Source organism: Phodopus roborovskii, unplaced genomic scaffold (assembly GCF_943737965.1).
Source record: "Phodopus roborovskii unplaced genomic scaffold, PHOROB, whole genome shotgun sequence".
Taxonomy (NCBI): Eukaryota; Metazoa; Chordata; class Mammalia; order Rodentia; family Cricetidae; genus Phodopus; species Phodopus roborovskii.
The window spans coordinates 26,340,052-26,363,136 of record NW_026126416.1 but is presented as its reverse complement, the minus strand read 5'-3'; the positions used below and the strand labels follow the sequence as shown (position 1 = coordinate 26,363,136).

Here is a 23,085-nt window from a genome sequence, read left to right as displayed (position 1 = left end):
GGCTTTGCTGCCTGGGGGAGCCATATGCTGATGTGAGTGGCACGTATAACTACCTGAGGCCACGTTGAAGCTTGTGATCCTTTCAGATGCTGAGGGCCATGAGTGGGTCCTCATATGGCCAAGGGTCATGTTGATGTCTGTGGCTCCTGTTACCACTGAAGCCCATGAGGATGTCCAGGATCTAAAGTCATGTTAACGTCGGTGGGGTCAGGAGACCTGGTCCTGCCCTTTGCTGGCCAAAAGAAAGGGCTTTGGCATGGGCCTTGGCAGGAGATGCCCCTTGATCTCTGATCCTGGAAGTCTCTAACTCCTCAGGACCTAGAAGTCCTTTTTGTCTCACTCTGCCACAGTGCACCTAGCTCTGGTCATGGCAGACCCTCAGGAATCTTCTGGTCACCCTGGAACCTAGTGTAGTCATATTTCTGAGAATTAACTGCTTGTGAAGCTATACTGTTGGTGGCAGCCTTCCTCCACAGCCTGCTCTTCCCTCCCCACTGTCTCTGACTTCCAGCACGGAGTGGGGTTGCCTTACTGCTTGGGGGATGGGAAGCCCAATGTATGCTGGGGGTGGGTGCCCTAGGAGTGGGGGTTCTCCTCCAGCCATGTCCAGGCACACAGGACCATGGGGATACTCACTATTGCCCACTGGGGCTCCTCCTTGCCCTGTGACTCATGCTCTTGTCTTTATGGGAGACCATAGCCACGGGGCGAGCCGGATCCCCTGAACCACGCAGTGCACAAAGCTGGTAGAGGCTGTGATGCTGCCCTCTAGGGCAAGGTGTTCCCACTCTGGCGTCTCCTATCTGCATCATGACTTACAGAGTGTTTGGGAACTGTCTGGGCCTTACCTAATAGCTTTCCTAAGTTGACTTGATTTTTTTTTCAACCCTAGCATTTATTTTAAAAGGAAAAGATAATCATTACTCTAGTGGATAACTAGTGTCACTGGCCATGAATACAACATGATCATGAAGGTAAGTATTACTGAGATGATGAAGTCAGCTCCTTGAAGGTGTCACTAGGGGTTTACTGCTGGATCCCCAGTTCCCAAAGCAGGACCTGACACACAAGTTCTCAGGACAGAGTGTGCTACGGAGTCAGTGAGTGAATGCAGAAGGGAATGCGGGACCCAAGCCTCAGTGAAGAGCAGAGGTCACAGGGACCCTGAGGCCGGCCAGCCACAGATTCGGGTCACTGAAAGGGATTTGAAAAGGTGGGACTTCTCGATGTGTGCTTTGGAGTTCTTCAGTGATCTATGCAGATGCTGCCTCTGGGCACAACAAAGTTCAGGTGGCAGGCTCCTCTCGCCCATATCCAGGGGAGAGCAGAACCAGGGGAGCCTCCTTGGTCGAGCTGTCCATGTCCTTCTGTTCCCGTAAACTCATCTGACAAACAGGTGGATCGTGCCAGCCTCTGCTACCACATGCCCGTCTACTTGTGGCTAGCATGATCTTTGGGGCTTCCTGCTTCACCTTCCCCAACAGGAGACAGGATGGCCATGTGACCCTCCCTGCCTCCTCCCCACAGTGCCAGCCAGGCTGTGGTGGTGGCTGAGCTCAGGGCCTGGAGTTCGGGTCTTTGCCTGGCAGGAGCCTGTGGGGGTGGCTGCAGCATAGCATCCGGGTGGGAGGCCTGGCACAGGAAAGCTGACGTCATCTCTGACTCACTCTTCAGACACTCTCACCTTCATAACTACCCTGGCTCAAGCCTTTCAGCCCAGCCTCTCACATCTCCTCTCCTCCCTGGGCCATCTGCTCAAGGCTAGGCTTGGAAGGAGGAGGAAGAGAAAGGGCATCTGGGCAGAGCCAGGAGCATCTGACTGTGGAAGGGAAACCCATCCTGCGAGCAGGCTGGGTGGACAAACCGGAATCCCAAAGGCAGAAAGCCAGTGACGTCTAAGCAGCCATCCAAATAAATGGTTACAGAAAATAACACAGAGAATCATCATTTGTTCCAGTTGAGTCCCACACGGTTTTAATTGAAGAAAGAAAAACAAATAGAACCTGAGCCCCAAACTCGCTTGTTAGGTCCGACCCGTAATAAGAGCCAGGCATGAAAAACCTTAAACAGTAACCAACAGCTGTGTGATTACTTTCTGTCTAGTGATGCGGTACAAGGGCAGCCTGTGGAGCAGCCAGCCTGCCTGGGACCTCCCTCATGCCATCCCAGGGTATATCCAGAGTCCTGCCTCCTCCTGGAAGGCTCCCAGTGAATGATTCTGGAGAGCAGGGTCCTGAGAAGGTGGCAAAGGTTGCCAGACGTCCTGCAGATGACTCATTTGTGGCAGCATCCAAGGGTTGGTAGGGGGACCTTTAGTCAGAACACAGGTGTGGAGGGATGTGGGCTCTTCTACCCCAGCCTTGGACTTTCACCCTCATATTGAAGGTGGGGATTTCCCCTGCTTTGTGAATCCAGCAGAGGGTGAAAGCAAGCCCCTCTTTTATGGTTAATTTGGCCTCCTTGAGTTCATCTGTGTACATCAGAGCTAAAAAGGGGCCAGCTCCAAGGAGAGTGTCACAGGCCCACACTGGCTGAGATGCAAGGACTGACCTAAGAAACTTTCAGCAACACACTGTCACCCTGCAAGGAAGCCCAGCAGTTGAGTCCAGTATTAGAATCAGCAAGCTGGAGTTTCCCACTAAGATAAGTTGACTTCATTCCTGCTACAGGGACCTCAGCTGGCAGGGCCTCCCTCTTCTCCACAGCTGGAAGGCTGTGGCTCTAGGCATGACAGGTGACTCTGGTCAGCAGGACTAGACACGATAGTCCCTTTCTGCTCTGTAATTTGTCCCTGGAATCAGCCATTAAGTCATCTGTGAGGCTGATGCCAAGGATAAGCACCCCTATCAGCTTCAGGGATCTACGGTCCAGACTCCCTGGCTGGGCTGCTAGTTCTGCTGTATCAGCCTCCAGACTGGCTTGGTGGGAAGGGACCGAGGCTGTGGCCCAGCCTCACAGCCCTAGAACCAACCTACCTGATGGTGCCACGGAGACACCAGGGCCAGGAGTCCTTGTGGCTTCTCCCTTGCATTCTGTATCCCCTACAAGATTCAAGCTCCAGACAAAGAGGAAAAGTACAATATTTTGCTCTAGCACCCATATACTGTACCACATGCTGGGGGTCACACAGGTCCTAGCTGTAGGCCTCCAAGACAGTGGGGACATTGGGTCTGTAGGGAAGCTGGAAGGCTCTTACAAAAGGTATGGAGGAATAAGGGTTTGGGAGGTTGGGTTTGAACACTGTCCCCACCCACCATGTCTGCTTCAGATGGGGTTCAGCCACCTACCAACATTTCTTATCCCCAACCCAAGAGCCCCCAGGGCCCATGCACAGCTGGGCATCACCACATCCCTGAGGAGGGGGCTGGCACTTGGGTGGGGGAGGGCAGAATGGCTGTGGGTTAAACGGCTCTTCCTTCTTAAAGCTTGGTGTGGGACCACCAGGGCCTGTCCCAGGAGGGTGTCAGCTTTAGGGGATGGAAGGGGGTAGGTTTTGCAAGTGGCTCTCCTTCCCCTGAAATTCCCACCAGGCCTGGCTAGGCCCTGGGAGAGCCCAGCATCGTCAGCAGAGTTCCCCTTCAACCCTGCCGGTGACATGGGAAGTGCTTCTTTTTGGGCCCTTGGGGGTTTCCCTGGGCCTCTGGGGAAAGAAGCAGTCCCAGTCATAAATGGAAACTCGTCACAGGCCCCTGATCCCCTCCCCCCATAATGCCCCCATACCAGGGCTTTGGCTGCAAGGGGCTGCTCCAGCCAGGACAACTTTTTGCAAAACCTGACTGGGGTAGAAGGGAACAGGCATTTTCCTAAGGCCTCTAAAATTACACAAGTGGCGTGATGGTGTGCTTCCTTCTGATGTATCATCATCGTTAGCAACAGGTAATTTTGTTAACGAAATTCTTAGAATGTAACCCCTGGGAGAGAATGGGAAAAGCGAGGAAGCCTACGACCCCAGTAACTCGAAGGCCCTGTGCAGCCAAGAAGCTGAGTTCCCAAGCACTTAGCAGCCTGAGGCCAGGCGGATCGGGGAGCACCCGAGCTGGGGAGACGTGGGTGGGGCCTCTAGACTCTTGACACTTGTCACGGTCTGGTCCCCAGTTTCTTCCCCCTCGAGTCCCTCCTCCAGATGACCCCCCCTTCGTCCGCTCCGGGGGCCCTGGGGCGGCCCAGCCCGAGTCCCACGTGAAGTCGCGGGGGCGGGCGCCGGCGCCTTCCTGCTCTACCCTTGTATGGTAACCCCAGGGGCCGGCCCTTGAGTACATAAGCCCAGGCGCGACAAGGCTCGCCCAGAGCTGACAGTTCCGGCCACACTGTCGCAGCCCCGGGAGCAGGGGAAGGGCGAGACCAGGGAGAGGATCACGGGGATTAAGAGGCTTTGCAATGCCGATTGCCATGAGGCTGGAGACAGCGCAGGAGCTGGAGTGTGCGGCGCTGGGCGCTTTGCTGCGGGAGCCGCGGGAGGCCGAGGGCACGCTGCTACTCGACTGTCGACCGTTCCTGGCCTTCTGCCGGAGCCACGTGCGCGCCGCGAGGCCCGTGCCCTGGAACGCGCTGCTGCGGCGCCGTGCGCGCGGTACCCCCGCCGCCGCCCTCGCCTGCCTCCTGCCAGACCGCGCGCTCCGGGCACGCCTGGGTCGCGGGGAACTGGTCCGCGCAGTGGTGCTGGACGAAGGCAGCGCATCTGTGGCAGAGCTCCCGCCCGACGGCCCCGCTCACCTGCTGCTAGCTGCACTGCTGCACGAGATGCGCGCAGGATCCACAGCCGTGTGCTTCCTGCGAGGTGAGCCCGCGCCCTGCACCCCGCGTCCTGCACCTGTCACCCTGAGCCTCAGCTTTTTGGCTAACCTTGCCTTTTCTTTCTTGCTCTCTACACAGGTGGCTTCCAACGCTTCCAGGCATGCTGTCCTGATCTATGCTCTGAAACCCCTGCCCAGGCACTATCTCCTGCCGGGGCAGAAAATAACAGCTCTGATCTTAGGGGTCCCATCTATGACCAGGTAAGTTGAAATCAGAATTCTTTGTCTTCCTATGTAGTTCCATTGTCCATACTTGCCTCTGGGGAAAGCCGGGGGGGGGTGTTCAAGTACGCGTGTGTGCGTGCGGGCATACGTGCGTGTTTGATCTGCAAATAGTGTGAATGTGTATATTCTCATACAGACATTAAGGCATGAGTGGCATATGTGTGTCTGAACGTAAGTTCTGGCCTAGGGCTCGTCTTGTTTCTAGGCAGCTCCTCACTCAGGGTTCAAGCCCTCCAGGCCGAGGCTGAGGTCTCACCACTGTCCCCTTCCTCCTCCAGGGTGGTCCTGTGGAAATCTTGCCCTACCTGTACTTGGGCAGCTGCAGCCACTCCTCAGACCTTCAGGGGCTGCAGGCCTGCGGTATCACAGCCGTTCTCAATGTTTCTGCCAGCTGCCCCAACCACTTTGAGGGGCTTTTCCATTACAAGAGCATTCCAGTAGAAGATAACCAGATGGTGGAGATTAGTGCCTGGTTCCAGGAGGCTATTGGCTTCATTGGTAAGGGCACCGCAGCCCAGGGGCCTGGGAACTGTAGGGAGCAGGTGGCGGTCCTGTTTCCTCTGTCTACCTTCCAATCTGACGCCTTCCTTCCCATTTCCTTTTCAGACTCAGTGAAGAATAGCGGGGGCCGGGTGTTGGTGCACTGTCAAGCCGGGATCTCCCGCTCAGCTACCATCTGCCTGGCATACCTGATTCAGAGCCACCGGGTGCGGCTGGATGAGGCCTTTGACTTTGTTAAGCAACGTCGGGGAGTCATCTCCCCCAACTTCAGTTTCATGGGGCAGCTGCTGAAGTTTGAGACCCAGGTGCTATGTCACTGAGTCAAACCCTGGCCTGGTCCCACGGTGCTGCCTCTCACCCACTCCTGGGGGAAGCTTCTGTGGACTTCTGGACTCCTCTCTAGTCTAGCTCACCGCTCCCCACCTCATTCTCAAGTTGGGGTGCTAGGAAAGCCAGGATGATGGCTTTTCTGATATGGTGCTCATCTGCTGGGGTTTTAAGGGCTGGCCCTTATTCAGGGGACCAGGGCAGATAGTATATTTGCTCTTCCTCCCCAACTCTGGCAGAAATTAACTGGACTCTAACCCCACTATGTTAAAGCCCTTGGGCTACCAAGGGCTCAAGGAACAAGCTGTGACAAACAGGAACCATGTCTAGGGGTGCACACCCCATGACCCAAAGCTCGAGCCTTGTGCTCCCCAGGGGAGCCATGCGTGTGTGTCATGTTACTGACATCTTGCTTTTGTGTTTAAGTATGTGTGTATCTCGCCACAGTTGGTGCTGAAAAGTTATCTGTGTTCGACTGACATTTAACACTCCCTCCCTGATTTCCTCCCAGCCCTGTGGGCCAGTGAGGGGGGCCTTGGAAACAGCACTTTATATTTATATAGAACATTGAGGATGTGCCAATAAAAACAGTGTTTTGTTTAAAAAAAGAGCAATAGCGCAAGTGTCTGGTCTCAAGTTCATGCCTGGGATGTTCTTCACTGCTCCGTCCTGGGGTCTTCCCCACACAGGGTCTAGCTTGTGGCTAACTGGGATGATTCAGGGAGGCAGACTCTTGTCTAGATCTCAGACAGTTCAGGGAAGCCCTGATCAGACTCCACTTCCTTGAGAACTACATTTTCTCAATGTGTGATGGGCAGGTGTGTGTTGACTGAGGACACTCAGGTCATTGTCTGGAACCCTGAACAGAGGGCACTAGCTTCCTGGGGCCAAATGAAGGGTATGCAACCTGTCTCTAGGCCCCATTCTCTCTGCCCTGGGGTAAGGTACTCAGGGGCTGGGGTTGTTCTCAGCCTTCCTCCAGGCCTGTGCCAGTTTCTATTTGGATCTGCATGTGCTCTTGATGCCCAACTCAGGGTGGGTAAGGGACCCCAGGGCCACAGAGTCCTCAACATCATCGCATACACAGCATGACTGTCCAGCTTCACCTCATTCCTTATCTTCCTGTGTTTATTCCTGCCATCCTAACCAGTGGCCTTCCTTTCCTTTTCTTTCTTTCATTTTTTTTGTGGGGGTGCAGTCTTAACTATGTAGCCTTGGCTTGCCTAGAACTAGGTATATAGACCAGGTTGGCCTCAAACTCACGAGAGAGTTTGCCTCCTGAGAACTGAGATTAAAGGCATGTACCACCACAAATAAATCTTTCCTTAAAATTTAATTGTGAGGTTAAAAAAAAATAACAAACCTTATCAACTTTACCAGTCTAAGCGTTCAGTAGTGTTAGGTAAGTCACAGAAACTTTCTCTAGAACTTTCCATCTTGAAAATGGGAACACATTATATACTAACTCCCAAACCCTCCTCCAAGTGGCCTCTGCATTCTGCTGAATTGGTGACTCTGGGGATCCCAATGAGTGGGCCATACAGCATTTGTTTCCTTTTAAAAACATGCACTTCTTATTCTTTGGGAATTCCATACATGTACACAATATGTTTTGATCATATTCACCTCTCCCTCCTCCAGTCCCCCGCAATGTCCCCCCACTTCATGTCCTTTTTCTCTTTTGTAACCCACTAAGTCCCATTAGTCCTTCCCAAATGCTCATGGGTGTGGGGTCATCCAATGGAGCTCAGGCACACCCCCAAAGAAAAATAACTCTAACAAGCATCAGTTGCCAATAGCTGCTTGGCTAGAGACCTTGAGAGCCCCATCGTCATCCGTGCTGGAATTTTGACTGGCTCGATCTTGCACAGGTCACCTCTATTGCTACAAGTTTGAGTGTCAGGGCCATGTGATGTCCAGAAGACAACATTTTTCAGCTCGCCTCCCTGTCTGCTGGCTCTTAACTCTCTTTCTGCTCCTTTGTCTGAGATCAGAAATTCTCTGTACCTTGGAGCGGCAGGGTGACATGGGTGTGCCATGTAAAGATGAGCAGTCACTTATTCTCGGCACACTGACCGTTATGATTCTCTGTGTTAGCCTCTGCTCGATGCAGACAGCTTCACTGGCCAAGGCTCAGCCACACTGGCTCATGAAATGAATTGCCGGCACAGCTGCTCTGAGCTGCTGCAAACCTCTCAGATCCCTCCGGCACTAGCCGATTCCGTACATCCCCATGACTCACGTCCACCAGTACTGTCTTTTTGTGGGCAGCTTGCTTAGTCCATCTCAGTTCACAACATTCTTGTTTGACCGGTTATGAGATTTTCTACCCAAGCAATGTGATGGTGATGCTTTTACTAAGCACATTTAACTTGATTATATATATTTGAGACAGGCCTTCACTATGCAGCCCAGACTAGTCTGAATCTCATGGCTGCTATTTGAGACTCCCAAGTTCTGGGATCACAGGTGTGAACCACCATGACAACTCGTGTCTTTTTTTTTTTTTTTATGGCAACCCCCCCCAAAACCTGAACGTTTAAGGTTGAACATGGGAAGCTCTGACACATATGTGCATTGTGAATGAGTCTTTCAATCAAGCTAACTAGCATACTCATTGGATGCATCAAAACCAGTCAACTGACACCCTACTCAGGTATCATTGGCATCTGCCTTTATATCCTCTCCTTGTGGCTTTGAATTCAATTTCCTTGAGAAATGTTGGCCCCAGGTTCAGCAGGCCTGTGTGGTCAACCACCCGTGCCCTTGGCTCTGGCTTTTCTTCACTGGGCACTAGGGTGAATTTGTTGGTGTGCTCCAGACTGTCAACGCAGGTGAGATCTATGCGTGAGGTGTAACCAATAGGAAGAGAGTTGAGGAGCTTTGCATTTTGAATCAGTGAAGTGGGAAGGGGCCTCAGCTGATCAGGAGGTCAGGGGGCGGTGGCTTTCTTCTTTCTTTTTCTTTTTCTTTCTCCCCCCCCCCCGAGACAGGGTTTCTCTGTATTGCTTTGGAGCCTGCTCTTGGAACTAGCTCTTATAGACCAGGCTGGCCTTGGAACTCACAGAGATCCACCTGCCTCTGCCTCCCAAGTGCTGGGATTAAAGGCGTGTGCCACCACCACCTGGCCAGGGCTGTGGCATTGGAAGAACCACATCCATGTGAGGATCTGAGTGTCCAAAAGGGTCTGTTTGTCTGCCTATGTGTCATGAACACCCCCAGCCCATGGCAGGTGCCCCTGGGTGCTAATTTGCTGGGTGTTCTTCATTGTTGAAGTTTCAGAGTCCTGCAGCCTGTGACTGTACTTTCCTTATACGGCTTCTGAACAAAAGCTTATAGCCAGGCATAGTGGCACATGGCTTTAATCCTAGCACTCGTTAGGCAGAGACGGGTAGAGCTCTGTGAGTTTTAGCCCAGCCTGGTGGTTTACATAGTGAGCTCCAGGACAGCCAGAGCTATGTAATGAAACTTGTCACACTCCCCTCCCACCCCCACCCAAAAATAAGGAAGAAAAGAGAAAGAAAGAAAACCTTTTACAGGTGTAGTGACCACATCTTCCATCATCAGATACTTCAGGGGAGGGTGCCTCGAGTTCTCAGGCAGATTTTCTGTGTCTGAGTCCCCTAGTAGGTGTTGGGACAGGAAAAGCGGTCACTTCTAGTGCTGGGGTCTCAGTCCCGCCCATGAACCTCACTACAATGCGTCTCCGCCCTCTGCCGGCAGGAGGGTATCTCAGCTACACAGCTGCCAAGAAGTTTGTTTTGTGTGGCCTGCCCACTTTTTAACCCACTTCAGCCAAGGTGGTTGGGACTGTGGTCCAGAAGGCTCTTTTTTTCTTCTTCTTCTTTTTCTTTTTTTTTTCAGGCCTGGGGGAGGGTCCTTGGGTTGGAGGAAGCAGGTCTGCAGGTGGTGGCTATTGGGAGGTTGTTCCTGGAGGTGCTTGAGAGGCTGCAGGTGTGGGCTGGAGAAGCCGCTATTTATGGACGGTGATCAAGCGCCTGCGCTTAGGGTGCCCTTTCCTGCTATGGTTCTGTACGTTGCTTGCTGAGAGCACCGTGGGGAAGCATGGGAGGCCTGTGGCCTTGGATACTGGTATTGTTCTCCTTGCCGGGTAAGCTAGCTCGGCACTGGGAGGCGGTCAGGGGCGGTGGCTATAGGTTAAAATAGTCTTACATGAGCTTCATGGTTCCACATGGAGGTCTCCCCGGGTGTGCCTAGAAAGCAAGCTCCTGGGGACCATGGAGGAGGCCTCCCAACCCCTGTAGGAACAGATGTGCCACCTAACCGTAGCTTGCCAAGTGTCACACCACATACCTACTTGTTTTAAGGTAGAGGCTCTGTTCTAGCCTAAAGCTGAAGAGAAGGGTCTGAGGCTAGCCCTGAATCTGGTGCCACCTCAAGATTTAGAGTCCACTCTGCCTCTTTTCTTCATTCCTTTTGCCTCATGTGCTGCCCTAGCCAAATGCTAGTCCCTTAAAGGGCTCTCCTTCATTGAAGGCATAAGACCTTGCTGCGGTGGAGCTGAGTGGGAAGCCCAGGCAGGCTTAGGGGTGCATAGCGGAGGCCTTTCCTGAAAGGGGCTGGGCTTTGCTTCCCCGTGTCCCGCTGTCCTAGCTCACCAATGGAGCCCTGGGGCATCTATGTCTGCACTTGTCTGTCTGGCCAGGCTTGATCCTGGGAGCACCCTCAGCACCCAGGTGTTCAGGAGGAGTCTGCAGTACCAGTGTCCCAGAAGGCTTCACTCCTAAAGGGAACCAGGTATCTCAGGACAAGGACATCCCTGCAATTAACCAAGGTGAGTCCACTAGGTCATACTGACAAAAGCCACATTGAGTGTGGGCATGCAGAAAAGGTTGACACTTTTCAGGGACTTTTAAAGAGGTGCAAGGCTCATGAGGACATGATTAAGTCCTTTTTTCTGTTTGTTTGTTTTTTTGCTGGTGAATTATTTTATTTTAATTGATTCTCTGTGGGTTTCACATCGTTCATCCTGATCCCACTCATTTCCCTGTCCACTCATCCACCCTCTGCTCTTGCAACCTCACTGCCAAAACAAAACAAAATTTAAAAGAAAAACCAAAACCAACCAAACAACAACGGAAGCAGTAGTGTGGCCAGTTGAGTCATACAATCTACCCCTTAGTCCATTCATCTTTACTTGTAAGTGTTCATTTTTATGAGTCACTCACTGGTCTGGTTTTGAGGTCTCTGACTTCTGTTACACCATAAATGATGGGCTATCTCTGGGGCTCTTAAATATTCTGTTGTCCTGTGACATGGAGATCCTGATGTTTTGGATCTGTAGATTCATCCCCTTCACCTGCTCCAACAGTTCATTGATGAAGTAGATGCTGAGGTGGGCCAGCTCATAGCCCTGGTTCTGGGCCTGGGTAGCCTGCCAGCCCTCCCTCATTGTCACTACCTGGTGCATGAGTTGAGTTCTAGGACAGCGAGGGCTATACAGTGAAATCCTGTCTCTAAAAACACAGATGAGAGAGAGAGCTCTCAGCTTAGGAGTTGAGCAAAATTATCGGTAGATATTTGAGAACATGTCAGTTCATGTCGGTTACTCTTGAGAGGGCCAGTGTATAGGTGTGACCTAGCCTGTATGTGTGTATGTGTGTGTGTGTGTGTGTGTGTGTGTGTGTGTGAGAGAGAGAGAGAGAGAGAGAGAGAGAGAGAGAGAGAGAGAGAGAGAAATTAAAGAAGCCAGTGGCTCAGGGCCTCCCTGTCTAGGAGTCTTAAAACAGTGAGGAATATAGACCATTGGGCTGAAGCTGGTAGCAATGAAGATGAATTTGGATATTGGAGACATCATGGGCTGAATGGGGGAACAGAGGTAACCTTGGCTTAGGGTAAGTGGTGGCCAGTGTGATCTGCTCCTATTATTGGTGAGCTGGTTAGAAGCTCAAATGGCCACCAACCCTTACTCAGTTATTGTCACTTTCAATGCCATGGAGAAGTTTCTCCCATGCTGGGGTTTACAGTAGTTGCTAACAGCTGCCCCTACCTATCTGATGCTTATTGGGAAATGCTGCTATCCCCAGCTGTTCTGCTGAGTGATGGCTATGATGGCTGTTAATATCATACAACTATACCAGGTTTGGATCATTCTGGAAAGTTCTCAACCTTCCTAATGCTGCTTCCCCTTGATACAATTCCTCATGTTGTGGTGACCCCAACCACAAAATTATTTTTGTTGCTTCTTCATAACTATAACGTTGCTACAATTATGAATCATAATGCAAATATGTGTTTTCGGAAGGTATTTGGTGACCCCTGTGAAAGGGTCATTTGACTCCCAAAGGAGTCGTGACCCACAGGTTGAGAACCACTGTCCTGGAGAGTGGCATTTTAGATTTAAGAATGCAGCCTTGGTTAGAGGTCATCTTGAGGTAACTCTTCTTACCTGAGGAGGACTCATAAGGGGTGCGACTAGTCTGTGTTGCCATCTGTGGTCTGAAGCTCTGAGATCAGGCAGTGCTCCTGCACACCTCTCAAGCCTTCTGTGGTTTCTTCATTGCCTCATGGGTCTCCCTGAGATTTCTCTTGCCAGCAGTCAGCTACAGAAGGCTCCCTGACTAGAGGAAAGACAAGAAGCCAAAGCAAATTGAGACAAAGTATTTACCCTCCTCAACTTCCTCCTGTGGTTATGACTTGTAATTTTAGTTCCTTTATTTCAAGGGTCCAGAATGTGACATAAATAATGGGAAGTGGTTGGTGGGCGGGGGCAAGATAAGACAGGAGAGACCAGGACATGTTCTGGGGAGTGTGGCTTGGGCTGGAGTGAGCCTGGATGGAAGAGAAGGCTGATCCTGACAGCAGAGGACTTGGAGCTGGGACTGGATCACCGGTGCTGAGGGAGCCATGCCTTGTGTTGGAACAGGGGTCGAGGATGCCAGCAGGTTGAGAAGCCTCACACAGAAGCCTCACACACATTTGTAGGCGGGAACTCAGCAGTCACCTAGCCTTGGTACTTACGGAAGCTTAGCTCTAAAGTAGAAGGCATAGAGGCTGATATTGCTGGGTCTGTCTGTGTTCTGGAAGTCACAGGTGACACACATCCCTTCCTTTCCCTCCCAGGGCTTATCTCAGAGGAGACACCAGAAAGCAGCTTCCTGGTTGAAGGTGACATCATTCGGCCGGTGAGTTGTGCACATGTGGCATGATCAGCCACAGAGCTGAGAGAGAACACTCAAAACCTTCTAGGTCTGTATGAGTGGTTAGGTGCCACTTTCAAGGTCATGAATTTGACAGTGATGACAGCTGAAATGACAACCTAGTCTTCCTAATAGGACTCTTTGGAAGAGGGGACTCAAGCTCTTAAACCCCCACTTGACAGCCTGCCCAGGGGGGAGTGCTTAGGAAGCACTTGGCTGGCTGGAGATGTGAGCCCAGAACGACTTGTACATGGGAGTCCTGGATGGCTGTCAAGATCCCCCTAGGGAAGCCAGAGCAAGGAGGAACATGGAGAGACGAACAGAGGGCTGAGTCAGAAGGGAGGAGGCTGATGGGAATGGTAATGGCATTGCAGAAAGAAGACACATTGTTTAGGAGAGGTAGCACCATATTGTATGGGCAGAAGGCTGCTGAATATGACAATGAGCTGTGGAAAGCAAGACTATTTCTCTTGTTTAGATGTGATTGACAGCTACTGAGGCTGTGCTGGAGTTCATAGGCATGGCAGTTTAGATTATCCATTAGAGATGAATATACACCTGGCATTTGAAACCCTTAGAGCAGAATTAAATCATGTTGGTATCTAGAGTGGGTAGGGCCTTCTGCCAGTTTGGTTCATGGAAGATGGGAAGATTTGTGAGGGTGTCACCCTGAATAGGACCCTTCCTGTTCTTAGGGGAAGCTTAGCCATACTCCTGTTCTGAGGAGGTGCTTCTGAGCCAGGCCTCCTGGGGTACCAACCTTAGATACTCTTTATCTACTCCGTAGGATACGTTGCAACTTCTGTTATCTGAATTCTCAGTCCATTGACTTCCCATCACTCTTCTAATGGTTTTCTCACTCCCAAGACCTCAGTGTCCTGCCTCTCACATCTTTATAGAGTCTGAAGCATGGCACCCTAGGGAGCAGACACTTAGGTGGCCTGTGTCCTCCACTAACTCTGAGCTGCCTTCTCGCCTCAGAGTCCCTTCCACCTGTTGTCAGTGACCAACAACAAATGGCCCAAGAGTATTGGTGGCGTTGTGGAGATCCCCTTCTTGCTCTCCAGCAAGTATGGTGAGTGAGAGCTGAGTTGGGATTTCCTGGCCGCCTCCTGTATGTAGCAGGGATGCTGTAGGGAGTTTCAGCCCCTCGCCTCCTGCAACACCATACTCCCTCTCTTGCACCGAGAGTGCTATGCAAAGCTACTATCCCCACAATCCTGAACTCTCTCCACCCTCTCCGCCCTCTCTGCCCTCTCCCCCCTCTCCTCCTCTCTGAATACTGTTTTGGAAGGGTCCCAGGCCCCATGCAGACTTCAAAGGTCCTCAAGAGCTATGGGACCTCCATAGGGGGTTAGCCATGGTGTGTGTCTTTCCCAGATGAGTCCAGCCGCCGAGTCATTATGGAGGCCTTTGCTGAATTTGAACGTTTCACGTGCATCCGGTTTGTTGCCTACCAGGGCCACAGAGACTTCATTTCCATCCTTCCCATGTCAGGGTAAATGCTCCTGGTGTGTGGCGTGTGTGGGAAGGGTCTGTTCATCCCTTAGTGTGCATAGTGCTATTAAGCCTATTTCTGGGACTGTTTTCTTGGGTTTAACCCCAGTCTACCCTGAATGGTTCGTTCATGGTAGGTGGGTGGGGGATAACCACTGGGCACAGGACCCTCCTCTACAAAGCCCTCATCTCCTGGAGGTCTTGTGGTATGAGTCTGGGCAAATGTTGGGGTACTAGTTCTGCCACTCATGTGCTAAACTTGAGTCCAGATCAGTCACCTAATTTAGCCTTTTCTGTCTTCCTTCTGAGGTAGGAGTAGTGATAATATCTATATCCTACTTTCGTGGAGCCTGACAAGGTGTGGCTGGAAGCTAGTGACATAGGTCTGCTCATATAATGACCTGCTCTATCATGCCTGAATGTCAGGTCCCACCTTTTGGCAGCTCAGGTAGTAACAAAGCTGCAGGTGACACCCTCTTTACAGGCCAAGCAGTCAGGTGACCTGGGAGATGGGACAGTAAGTCTGGGACTAATCCATCCTGGGTTCTAGAGCACAGGAAACATCTATTCGGCTAGCTTTTCTAGACTGATACCCATCTCTCTCACACCAAGCCACTCCCTTTCACGGTCTTGCAGGTGCTTCTCTGGTGTGGGTCGCAGCGGGGGGATGCAGGTGGTGTCTCTGGCACCCACTTGTCTCCAGAAGGGCCGGGGCATTGTCCTACATGAGCTCATGCATGTGCTTGGCTTCTGGCATGAGCATTCACGGGCAGACCGGGACCGTTACATCCGAGTCAACTGGAATGAGATCCTCCCAGGTAAGTTAGCTGGTGTCCAGGCTAGACTGGGCCCAGGGGACCCCGAGGGACAGAGGCCTCAGGCTAGGGCTGGAGTTGAGTTGCTTACCTCCCCTGGAAGAGTCCATCCCACACTCTCTGTCCTTTTCTCATGAGGCAAGTGTGGGATTCCTGCCTCTCTGGCATTGGAGAGTGGACCTGTGGCTGTTGCTCTGGGCCTCTATAGTTGTATCCAAGGAAGGACATCAGTCAGTTCCTTTGTGTCTCACTTCTCTCTGCCACTGTCAATCATCTGGGTGTGAGGTCCACAGTGTCCTATGACTTGTTCAGAGTGCCCAGCGACCTGCCATGTTGCAGATGTTAGTGTGTGATCCTGGGGCAGGAGCTACATGTCAGTTGGGGATCCTGAGCCAAGAAAGATGGGGGTGGGTAGCAAGGGGACAACAGTGAAAGGCTGAGGTGCATAAGATGGGCATCAGTGGGCATGTGGCTGAGTGCCCCGGAAGCTGCAGAACCAAGGCTGATGGAGGGAGGGGCTCTGATGCCAGTGTCAGCACATGTGCTGGGCATGGTGCAGGGATCAGATGGCAGGGATGCAGGTGGGGCTCAGGTCAGTGGCGAGAACAAGTGCCTTGGGCAGGAGGGAAGCTGTGGAGGGGCAAATTCCACAGTGTGTTTGGAGGAGTCAGCGCCACCTGCCAGTGGGGAGCTGGAGGGGCCGCTTCCGCTGCTCTGGGGTTGGCCAGGTGATAAGTGGGACACTTGCCCCAGAGGTGATGCTTTGGAGGTAGCTGGGTAACTAATGACAAACAGATGGGATTGGGGAGGTAGAGCGGGTGACCATGATTCCAGGTTCTCCTGGGTGTTTGTAAGCACTCATCCTATGACAGGCTGTGAGAAACACTAGCTTTGGAAACTCAGGCCAATACAAACACCTGATCATGACATAAAGCAGAAGCCAATAATGGACCACCCGCACAACCCACCCCCCAGACTACTCCCCTCAGGAGATGCAGTCAAATACTTTTAGTTCTGGGGGTTAAAGGAACTTCAGGGCTTCTCAAAAAATAAAGGAAAAGAAAACTATGTAATCTTAGCACTCGGGAGACTGAGGCAAAAGATTCCAAGTGTGAGACTGGGCAGGTCTACATGGACTCTGACTTTAAATAAGCCATCATCACCAAGCGGTGGTGGCACATGCCTTTAATCCCAGCACGCTGGAGGCAGAGGCAGGTGGATCTGAGTTCAAGACCAGCCTGGTCTAAAAGAGCTAGCTCCAGGACAGGCTTCAAAGCTACACAGGGAAACCCTGTCTTAGAAAAACCAAATAAATAATGAATCAAGCACTATTTTTAAAACCAGTGGTTTAAATAGGGTAAGGGTGGGCTCAGGGAAAGTATGGAGGCATTGATGGCATCCATAAAAGCAAAGAGAACAAACATGCCCATTTAAGGTTTTGTTTTGTTTAAGGTAAAAGCATAAGTTAGAGTTAGAAAACGGCACAAATTGACTCAACCTGTTCTAACAATCAAATTGGCTCCAAAAACAAAACTACTAGGGAATGTAGCAAAGTGGTAAGGCACTTGTTTGATTTTTAACTGGGGGTTTCTTTCCTAGTGCCTACAAAAGCTCAGCTATCCTAATGGGATAAATATGGTTCCCTCAGAGATAGGAAAGTGAGAATATACTTGCACTAATGGGCATAAATTCTGCCAGGGCATAAAAATTAACCCATGATTAACTTTTGTGGAGATTGTGAGGTAGAAATTCAAGGAAGTGAGTTGTGTAGGAGACTCACTATCATCTTTTTATGTATGTTCTTTTAATATATGTATATATTGTATTTCCATAGTGCTGAGGACTGAGCCCAGAGCCTTGGCAGGTTAGATACATCATATTTTGTGTTTTGTTTTGTTTTGTTTTTTGAGACCTGGGCTTACTATGTAGTTTAGCTGTCCTGGAACTCACTATGGTAAATAAGGCTGACCTCAAACTCAGAAATTCTCCTACCACTGTCTCCCAAGTGCCACTATGCCCAGCTAGACACTTGTTATGTTAGCTAATAAAGGTTCTTTAAGAGAAGATAGATATTGGCACTCCTTGGGGCTCTGATTAGGGTAAGGAGGCTGCATTGATCTTGGGGGAAGAAGACAGTGTGGACATGGCCTGCTGGGTGTGGAAAGGGGTTGGGGAGCAAAGGTGTAAGGATCAGCGGCCCTTTCAGGGGTGGCCAAGATGACAGGACTCCTGGACTCCATGTCTGCAGCTTTGCAGTTTAAGACAGGAAGATGAAGATGGTCTGGCTACTGAGGGGTCAGGCACCACACTCCTGAGTGGAGAGGACAGCATATCTTTGAAGCTAGCTCAAGGGCTAGGTAGGAGCCATAACTTTGTGGGTGCTGCAGGTTTGCAAAGATTGGTGAATTGAGAAGGAGTCAGAGCCTGTAGGATGTCATGGTTGCCTGGCCACAAGGTGCCCCCTGCTTCCATGTCACTTGGTATAGATCTGGATTCCTGCCAGAGTCAAGTAGGGTAGGTAGCAAGGGTGTGCCTAAAACAGGGGCAGCCAAGAAGGCTCCGCAGGGTAGTCGGACTCTTCCATTTACATGGGTTGTGACTCTAGAAGTTGCCCACTTCTCTCTCTTGTCTATTCTTTGCCTGCCTGTCTTCCTTTTATGTATCTACAAAGGTGTGTGTATGTCTGTGTTTTAAGGCTTTGAAATCAACTTCATCAAGTCTCGGAGTAGCAATATGTTAGTACCTTATGACTACTCGTCAGTGATGCATTATGGGAGGTGAGCACCCTCCCTTTCCCCTCTTGCCCCTTCCTCCTGCTCCCACCACCTCTCCCTGCCCTCCACCCCCACCCATTGTCCTTGCATTACCCTCCTAGCTCCCCTCCCACCCCCCGTGATCCTGACATAGGCCTTGCCCCTGGGTTCCAGGTTTGCCTTCAGCTGGCGTGGGCAACCCACCATCATACCACTCTGGACCCCCAGTGTGGCCATTGGCCAGCGATGGAACCTGAGTGCCTCAGACATCACCCGAGTCTGCAGGCTATATAACTGCACCCAGAGTGTTCCTGACTCCCACAGGAGAGGTAAGGACAGGGGGAGAGACTTGATTTAGGGAATGGTGCTGAAGTGTGAGGGTAAAGAGATGGTGAGTAGGTAAGGAGAGGTGGTCAGACCCCATGCCTTCATCATAACTGAGTTTGGAAACACATTTGAAAAAGAGTTAATGCCCACTAGTGACAAAAACCCTTCAGCAAACAGAAATAACCTAGACAATGGACACCTACCAAATCTTGGAGTAGAAACAACTTTTAATGACAAAATATTAAATCTAGGACCAAGATAAGTTTCCCACTATTGTATATCTATTCAGTGTTGAAATGGAGGTCTTAGCCATTGTGGTAAGGCAAGAAGACGACACAAAGTTCTGGTGCTTAGAAAACAGAAGCCAAAAACTGTCACTAGGCATAGATCAGTAACAAGCAAACACTGTACAGAAATGGGCACACAAATGTATAAATACCTGTATGCGTTCTGAATGCAGGGCATATAAAGTAGCTCTAAGTGCATGGGATGGGTGCAGAGATACAAAAGTTCTGTGGGAACAGAGTGCAAAGTTGTAAGATGGATCCTACTCAAGTGTGAAACCTAGTGGGCATGGTGGTGCATGCCTTTAATCCATTCCCAGCACTGGAGAGGCAGAGGTAGGTGTGGATCTCTGAGTTGGAGACTAGTCTGGTCTACACAGTGAGACTGTCCTGGGACAGTCACAGCTACATAGTGAGACCCTATCTCAATACATAAATAATAAATAAAGCAAATCCTCCAAAGAAGGACCTTGATTATGAAAGGATGGCGTAGTAGCTCTCAACCTGTGGCTCATGACCCATTTGGGGTTGAACAATCCTTTCAGATATTTACATTATGATTAATAACAGCAAAATTAGTTATGAAGTAGCAATGAAATAATTTTATGTTGTGGTGACCCCCAACCATGAGGAACTATATTATAGGGTCACAGACTTAGGAAAGTTGAGAACCACTGCACTAGATGGTATCTGGATATCTACCGCCACACACCATAAGGGTACGGAAGATTTGTATGTGCATGGAGAAACTTTAGAAAGTTTAGCAAGACACACAGTGAGAAGTCTGTATAACATTGGGATGGGGAAGAATTTCTTCACACATAGCCCTAACACTACAAGATTAATAAACGTTCAGTAACCTTAACCATAATATCAAGTGACACCACAAGCAAACCTAAAATACAAAGTTGAGATGCTTCTGGGCATGGCTAGTATTGTTCTGAATTCAGAAAGAACTGTAAACAGAAAGTCAAAATACCAGCTAGAAAAATGTGTGAGGTGGTTAACCGGAATCCCAGAAGAAACCAAATGAGAAGCAATTACAACACCATTCCCTCTCTCTAACTCAGCGGAAGTCCACAATGTCAGTGATAATTGATAATATCAAATACTGCTACAGGGCAAAGAGTGATGCTTGTGTCCCACTGACAGGGCCGCAAATTGCTGTGACCCTCTGGAAGACCGTGTGATACCCTGTGAAGCTGCTGTGTGCCTGTGACCCAGATTTTATTTTTAGGTCATTCTACACCCGGGTCCCACCCTCTTTCCCCACCAGCCCCAGTTAATCACTAATCTACCTCCTGCCTCTGTGGATTTACCTTGTCTAGACATTCATATAAATGGAGCTACGTGACTTTTGTGTCTGGCTTACTGCCCTTAACATGACCTTCCTCTTCATCTCTGCTATAGCACCCATGGAACCTCAGTTCTTTTCTGCCAAATGACATTCCTTATTTATTCATTAGCTGATGAACATTTGAGCAGTTCCTGCTTTGGGGCTACTATGAATATGCTATTGTCAGTCGGTATCTTCCTTGGGCATAAAGTTTCTGGGCTCCATGGTAACTCTATACTCAGCTGTCTTCCAAAGCAGTTGAGTCACTTAAAAACTCCATTAGCTATGTAGGTGGCTACTGATGTTTCTGCATAACTGCCAAAGCATATAGTCTATGCTTTTGATTATGACTATTCCAGTGGGTGTGGAAGTATCTCAATTGCTCCAGTTGGTGTTTCTCTAATGGCTAACCATATCCAGCCTCTGTGAGATGGTTGGTCCTCTGTACACCTTTTTGGGCAAGTGTCTACCCAGATCCTTAACCTCATTTTCAGTTGAATTGGGTTTTCCTTGCTGAATTAGACTTAGAAATCCTTTTTGTGAAGATTTCTCTGTAGTCCTGGCTATCTTGGAACTCTGTAGACCTGGCTGGCCTCAAACTCGGGTCTCTCTGCCCCTGCTTCCTGAGTGCTGGGATCAAGGACATGTGCCACAATGCCTGGATTTAAAAAAAAATACTCAATGATATCTCTTAGTTGGTTATATCATTTGGAAATATTTCCTCACATCATTTGGAAATATTTAGATTCTTAGTAATAGGACCCCACCGCCGCTGCTACGCGTGCACGGGCGCGCGCGCGCGCACACACACACACACACACACACACACACACACACACACACACCTCTTTATTTTGAGACAGGGTCTCACTAAAGTGGTGGCTGGCTTGGAACTCAATATATAGACCAGGCTAGCCTCAAACTTATAGACATCTGCCAGCCTTGGCCAGTGCTGAGATTAAAAGCATGTGCCACCATGCCCAGCTCACATCATTCTTAATGTCATTTTCATATATATGTGTGTGAGTGTGTGTATACATGCATATATCAAATGTTTCCTAATTTTTGTTAAAACTAGAGAATGAGATGCTGTGGTGAGAGGATTGCAGGTCAATCTGCAGCTCTATCACAAACAGTGGAAAATTGGGACACAATTAGGACTGGTCCAAGTCTGGGTGTTTAAATAGTGGCCCAAACAGTGGAGAAGGGGCAGGTGCTGGAAGAGAAAAGAAGCTCAGCTAGAACTTGAGAGGGTCTGCCCTTGGAGGGAGGTCAGACAGGGACATAAGGTAAAGGAAGACAACAGAGGTGGACCTGAGTCCACATGCGGGTCTGAAGATACCGAGTGTGGCCTTGGGTCCACAGTGAAGTGAGGCTGCTGGTGGGGCAGTGGGAGGGACATGAACCTGGTAGAGATGGCAGGACTTAGGATGGTGCTGGGACTGGGGTGTGGCAAGGATTTGTGACAGGGATGGTGGCGGGGGATGTGTCCAAAGGGATGGTGGCGACTGGGGTAGGCAGCAAAGCCGGGAGAGGGGAGAGACACTGTTGTTTGAAGGTGCGTTGTTAGGAATGAAGGCTTCATCTCTTGTGGCTTCTGGCGCTGATGTGTTCAGAGAGAGGGCATGGGCTGTGAGACCAGCAGAGCCAGGCAGCCGGAGGATCACTGGTTAAAGGAGTCAGCATGGATTGGTCACTGCACACTGGTGGAGGAATGTGAGGTTGTGATGTGTGAGCAGGAAAGACCGGGCAAGGAGGCAGCAGTGGGGTCTACCAGAGCAGATAAGGGGAGCCGTGAAGCTCAAGTGTTCTCCCACAAAGTAGTGTGCCAGTCATGGTCTGGTGTGGTAGCAAAGAGAAAGCAAAGAGGCTCTTCCTGGCAGTGTGCAGATCTGAGACCATTCAGAGCTTCTGATGTCCTCTCCCTTGGTTTTAACGGAAGGGTTCCAGAGGATGTCTAAGATGTGGGGGTGGGAGGTGGCTGTAGAGTGACCCAAAGAAGGACCTGGTAGGAGAAGGCTGTAGTGTAGTGCTTGGGTCAGTAGGATAACAGAGCAACCCAACTGGGCTGCTGGGATGTGGGTAGGAGGCCAGGTGGATCTTTGAGTAGTGACCCAAGGGGCCCAGTAAGGAAGAAATGACACATCTCCATTGTCCTTGTTTTTCCTATTCATTTTCAAGACAAGGTTTTTCTGCACAGCCTAGGCTTGACCACAAATTCACAACCCTCATGCTTCAGCCTCTCAAATACAAAGATACAGGCATAGACCATCACACCCAACAGTTGTACTGGTGTGTGGTAGGAATGTAAGAGTTTGTGCCTTAGCGGAGACCTCATGGGCTATCATCTCAGGGAGTCTGGCTCCATATCCCCTTACATAGAGCCAAACCAGCATTAATTCTTGTGGCCATGCTCTATGTGCTTTCTGTGATTCTGGAACCTAACTTCTCTCTCCTGCTTCAGGGTCTGAGGCCTACAGTTATGGAAGAAGCCTCACTCCTGCTTCTCTATCACATCTACAAAGACTTCTGGAGGCACTGTCAGAAGAATCTAGAAGCTCTGCCCCCAGTGGCTCCAGGACTGAAGGCCAGGGTATTATTCCTGGGCTTGTAGACAGCCATCAAGGATGGGAGCACCCTGCTCAGAGCAAGTTCAGTATGGAGGCCTTGGCAAGACCACCCCAAATGCTAGATGTCTCTCCAAGGTCAGGGCGTGGAGCAGGTGCAGACGGTATTTCTCTAGAGCAGTTTCAGGCAGCCCAAGTGCCCACTGTACTTCCCACTCCATCTCCCCAAACCAGAGACCAGCCAGCACCTATCCAAGATGCCATGGAGAGCCTAGCTCTGCTTCCAGGAGGTTGCGCACCTGGAACTCCCTTCAGAGAGGTGCCCAGACACTGAGCACCTGCCCCCAGGTGGGGAGGGGATATTCTGTCCAGTCCTTGACCCCTCTGGGCATCATCCCTGCCTCCTATCCCCTGCACTGGTCACTTTTGAAGACTCAGGTCACTCCCATGGTCTTTTCTCCACCACATCTCATCCCCTGTGAAGTTTCTAGAGATAGAGA

The 23,085-nt window shown here is 50.5% G+C and overlaps 2 protein-coding genes across 2 annotated transcripts; both read left to right on the top strand.

The window, feature by feature from the left end:
- The first annotated feature begins 4,316 nt into the window (after positions 1-4,316).
- On the top strand, positions 4,317-6,453 carry Dusp2 (dual specificity phosphatase 2). Its single transcript, XM_051183449.1, has 4 exons — positions 4,317-4,777; positions 4,873-4,994; positions 5,297-5,516; positions 5,625-6,453. Exons 1-4 carry the CDS (start codon positions 4,378-4,380, stop codon positions 5,837-5,839), a joined length of 957 nt encoding a protein of 318 aa, XP_051039406.1. The 5' UTR covers positions 4,317-4,377; the 3' UTR covers positions 5,840-6,453.
- A 1,043-nt stretch (positions 6,454-7,496) lies between these two features.
- On the top strand, positions 7,497-23,085 carry Astl (astacin like metalloendopeptidase). The gene is made up of 11 exons (XM_051183160.1): positions 7,497-7,529; positions 7,944-8,069; positions 9,711-9,800; positions 10,461-10,641; positions 12,930-12,991; positions 13,988-14,081; positions 14,387-14,504; positions 15,140-15,321; positions 18,014-18,095; positions 18,246-18,400; positions 22,483-23,085. The coding sequence occupies exons 1-11, from the start codon at positions 7,497-7,499 to the stop codon at positions 22,917-22,919; spliced, it is 1,560 nt and encodes a 519-aa protein (XP_051039117.1). The 3' UTR covers positions 22,920-23,085.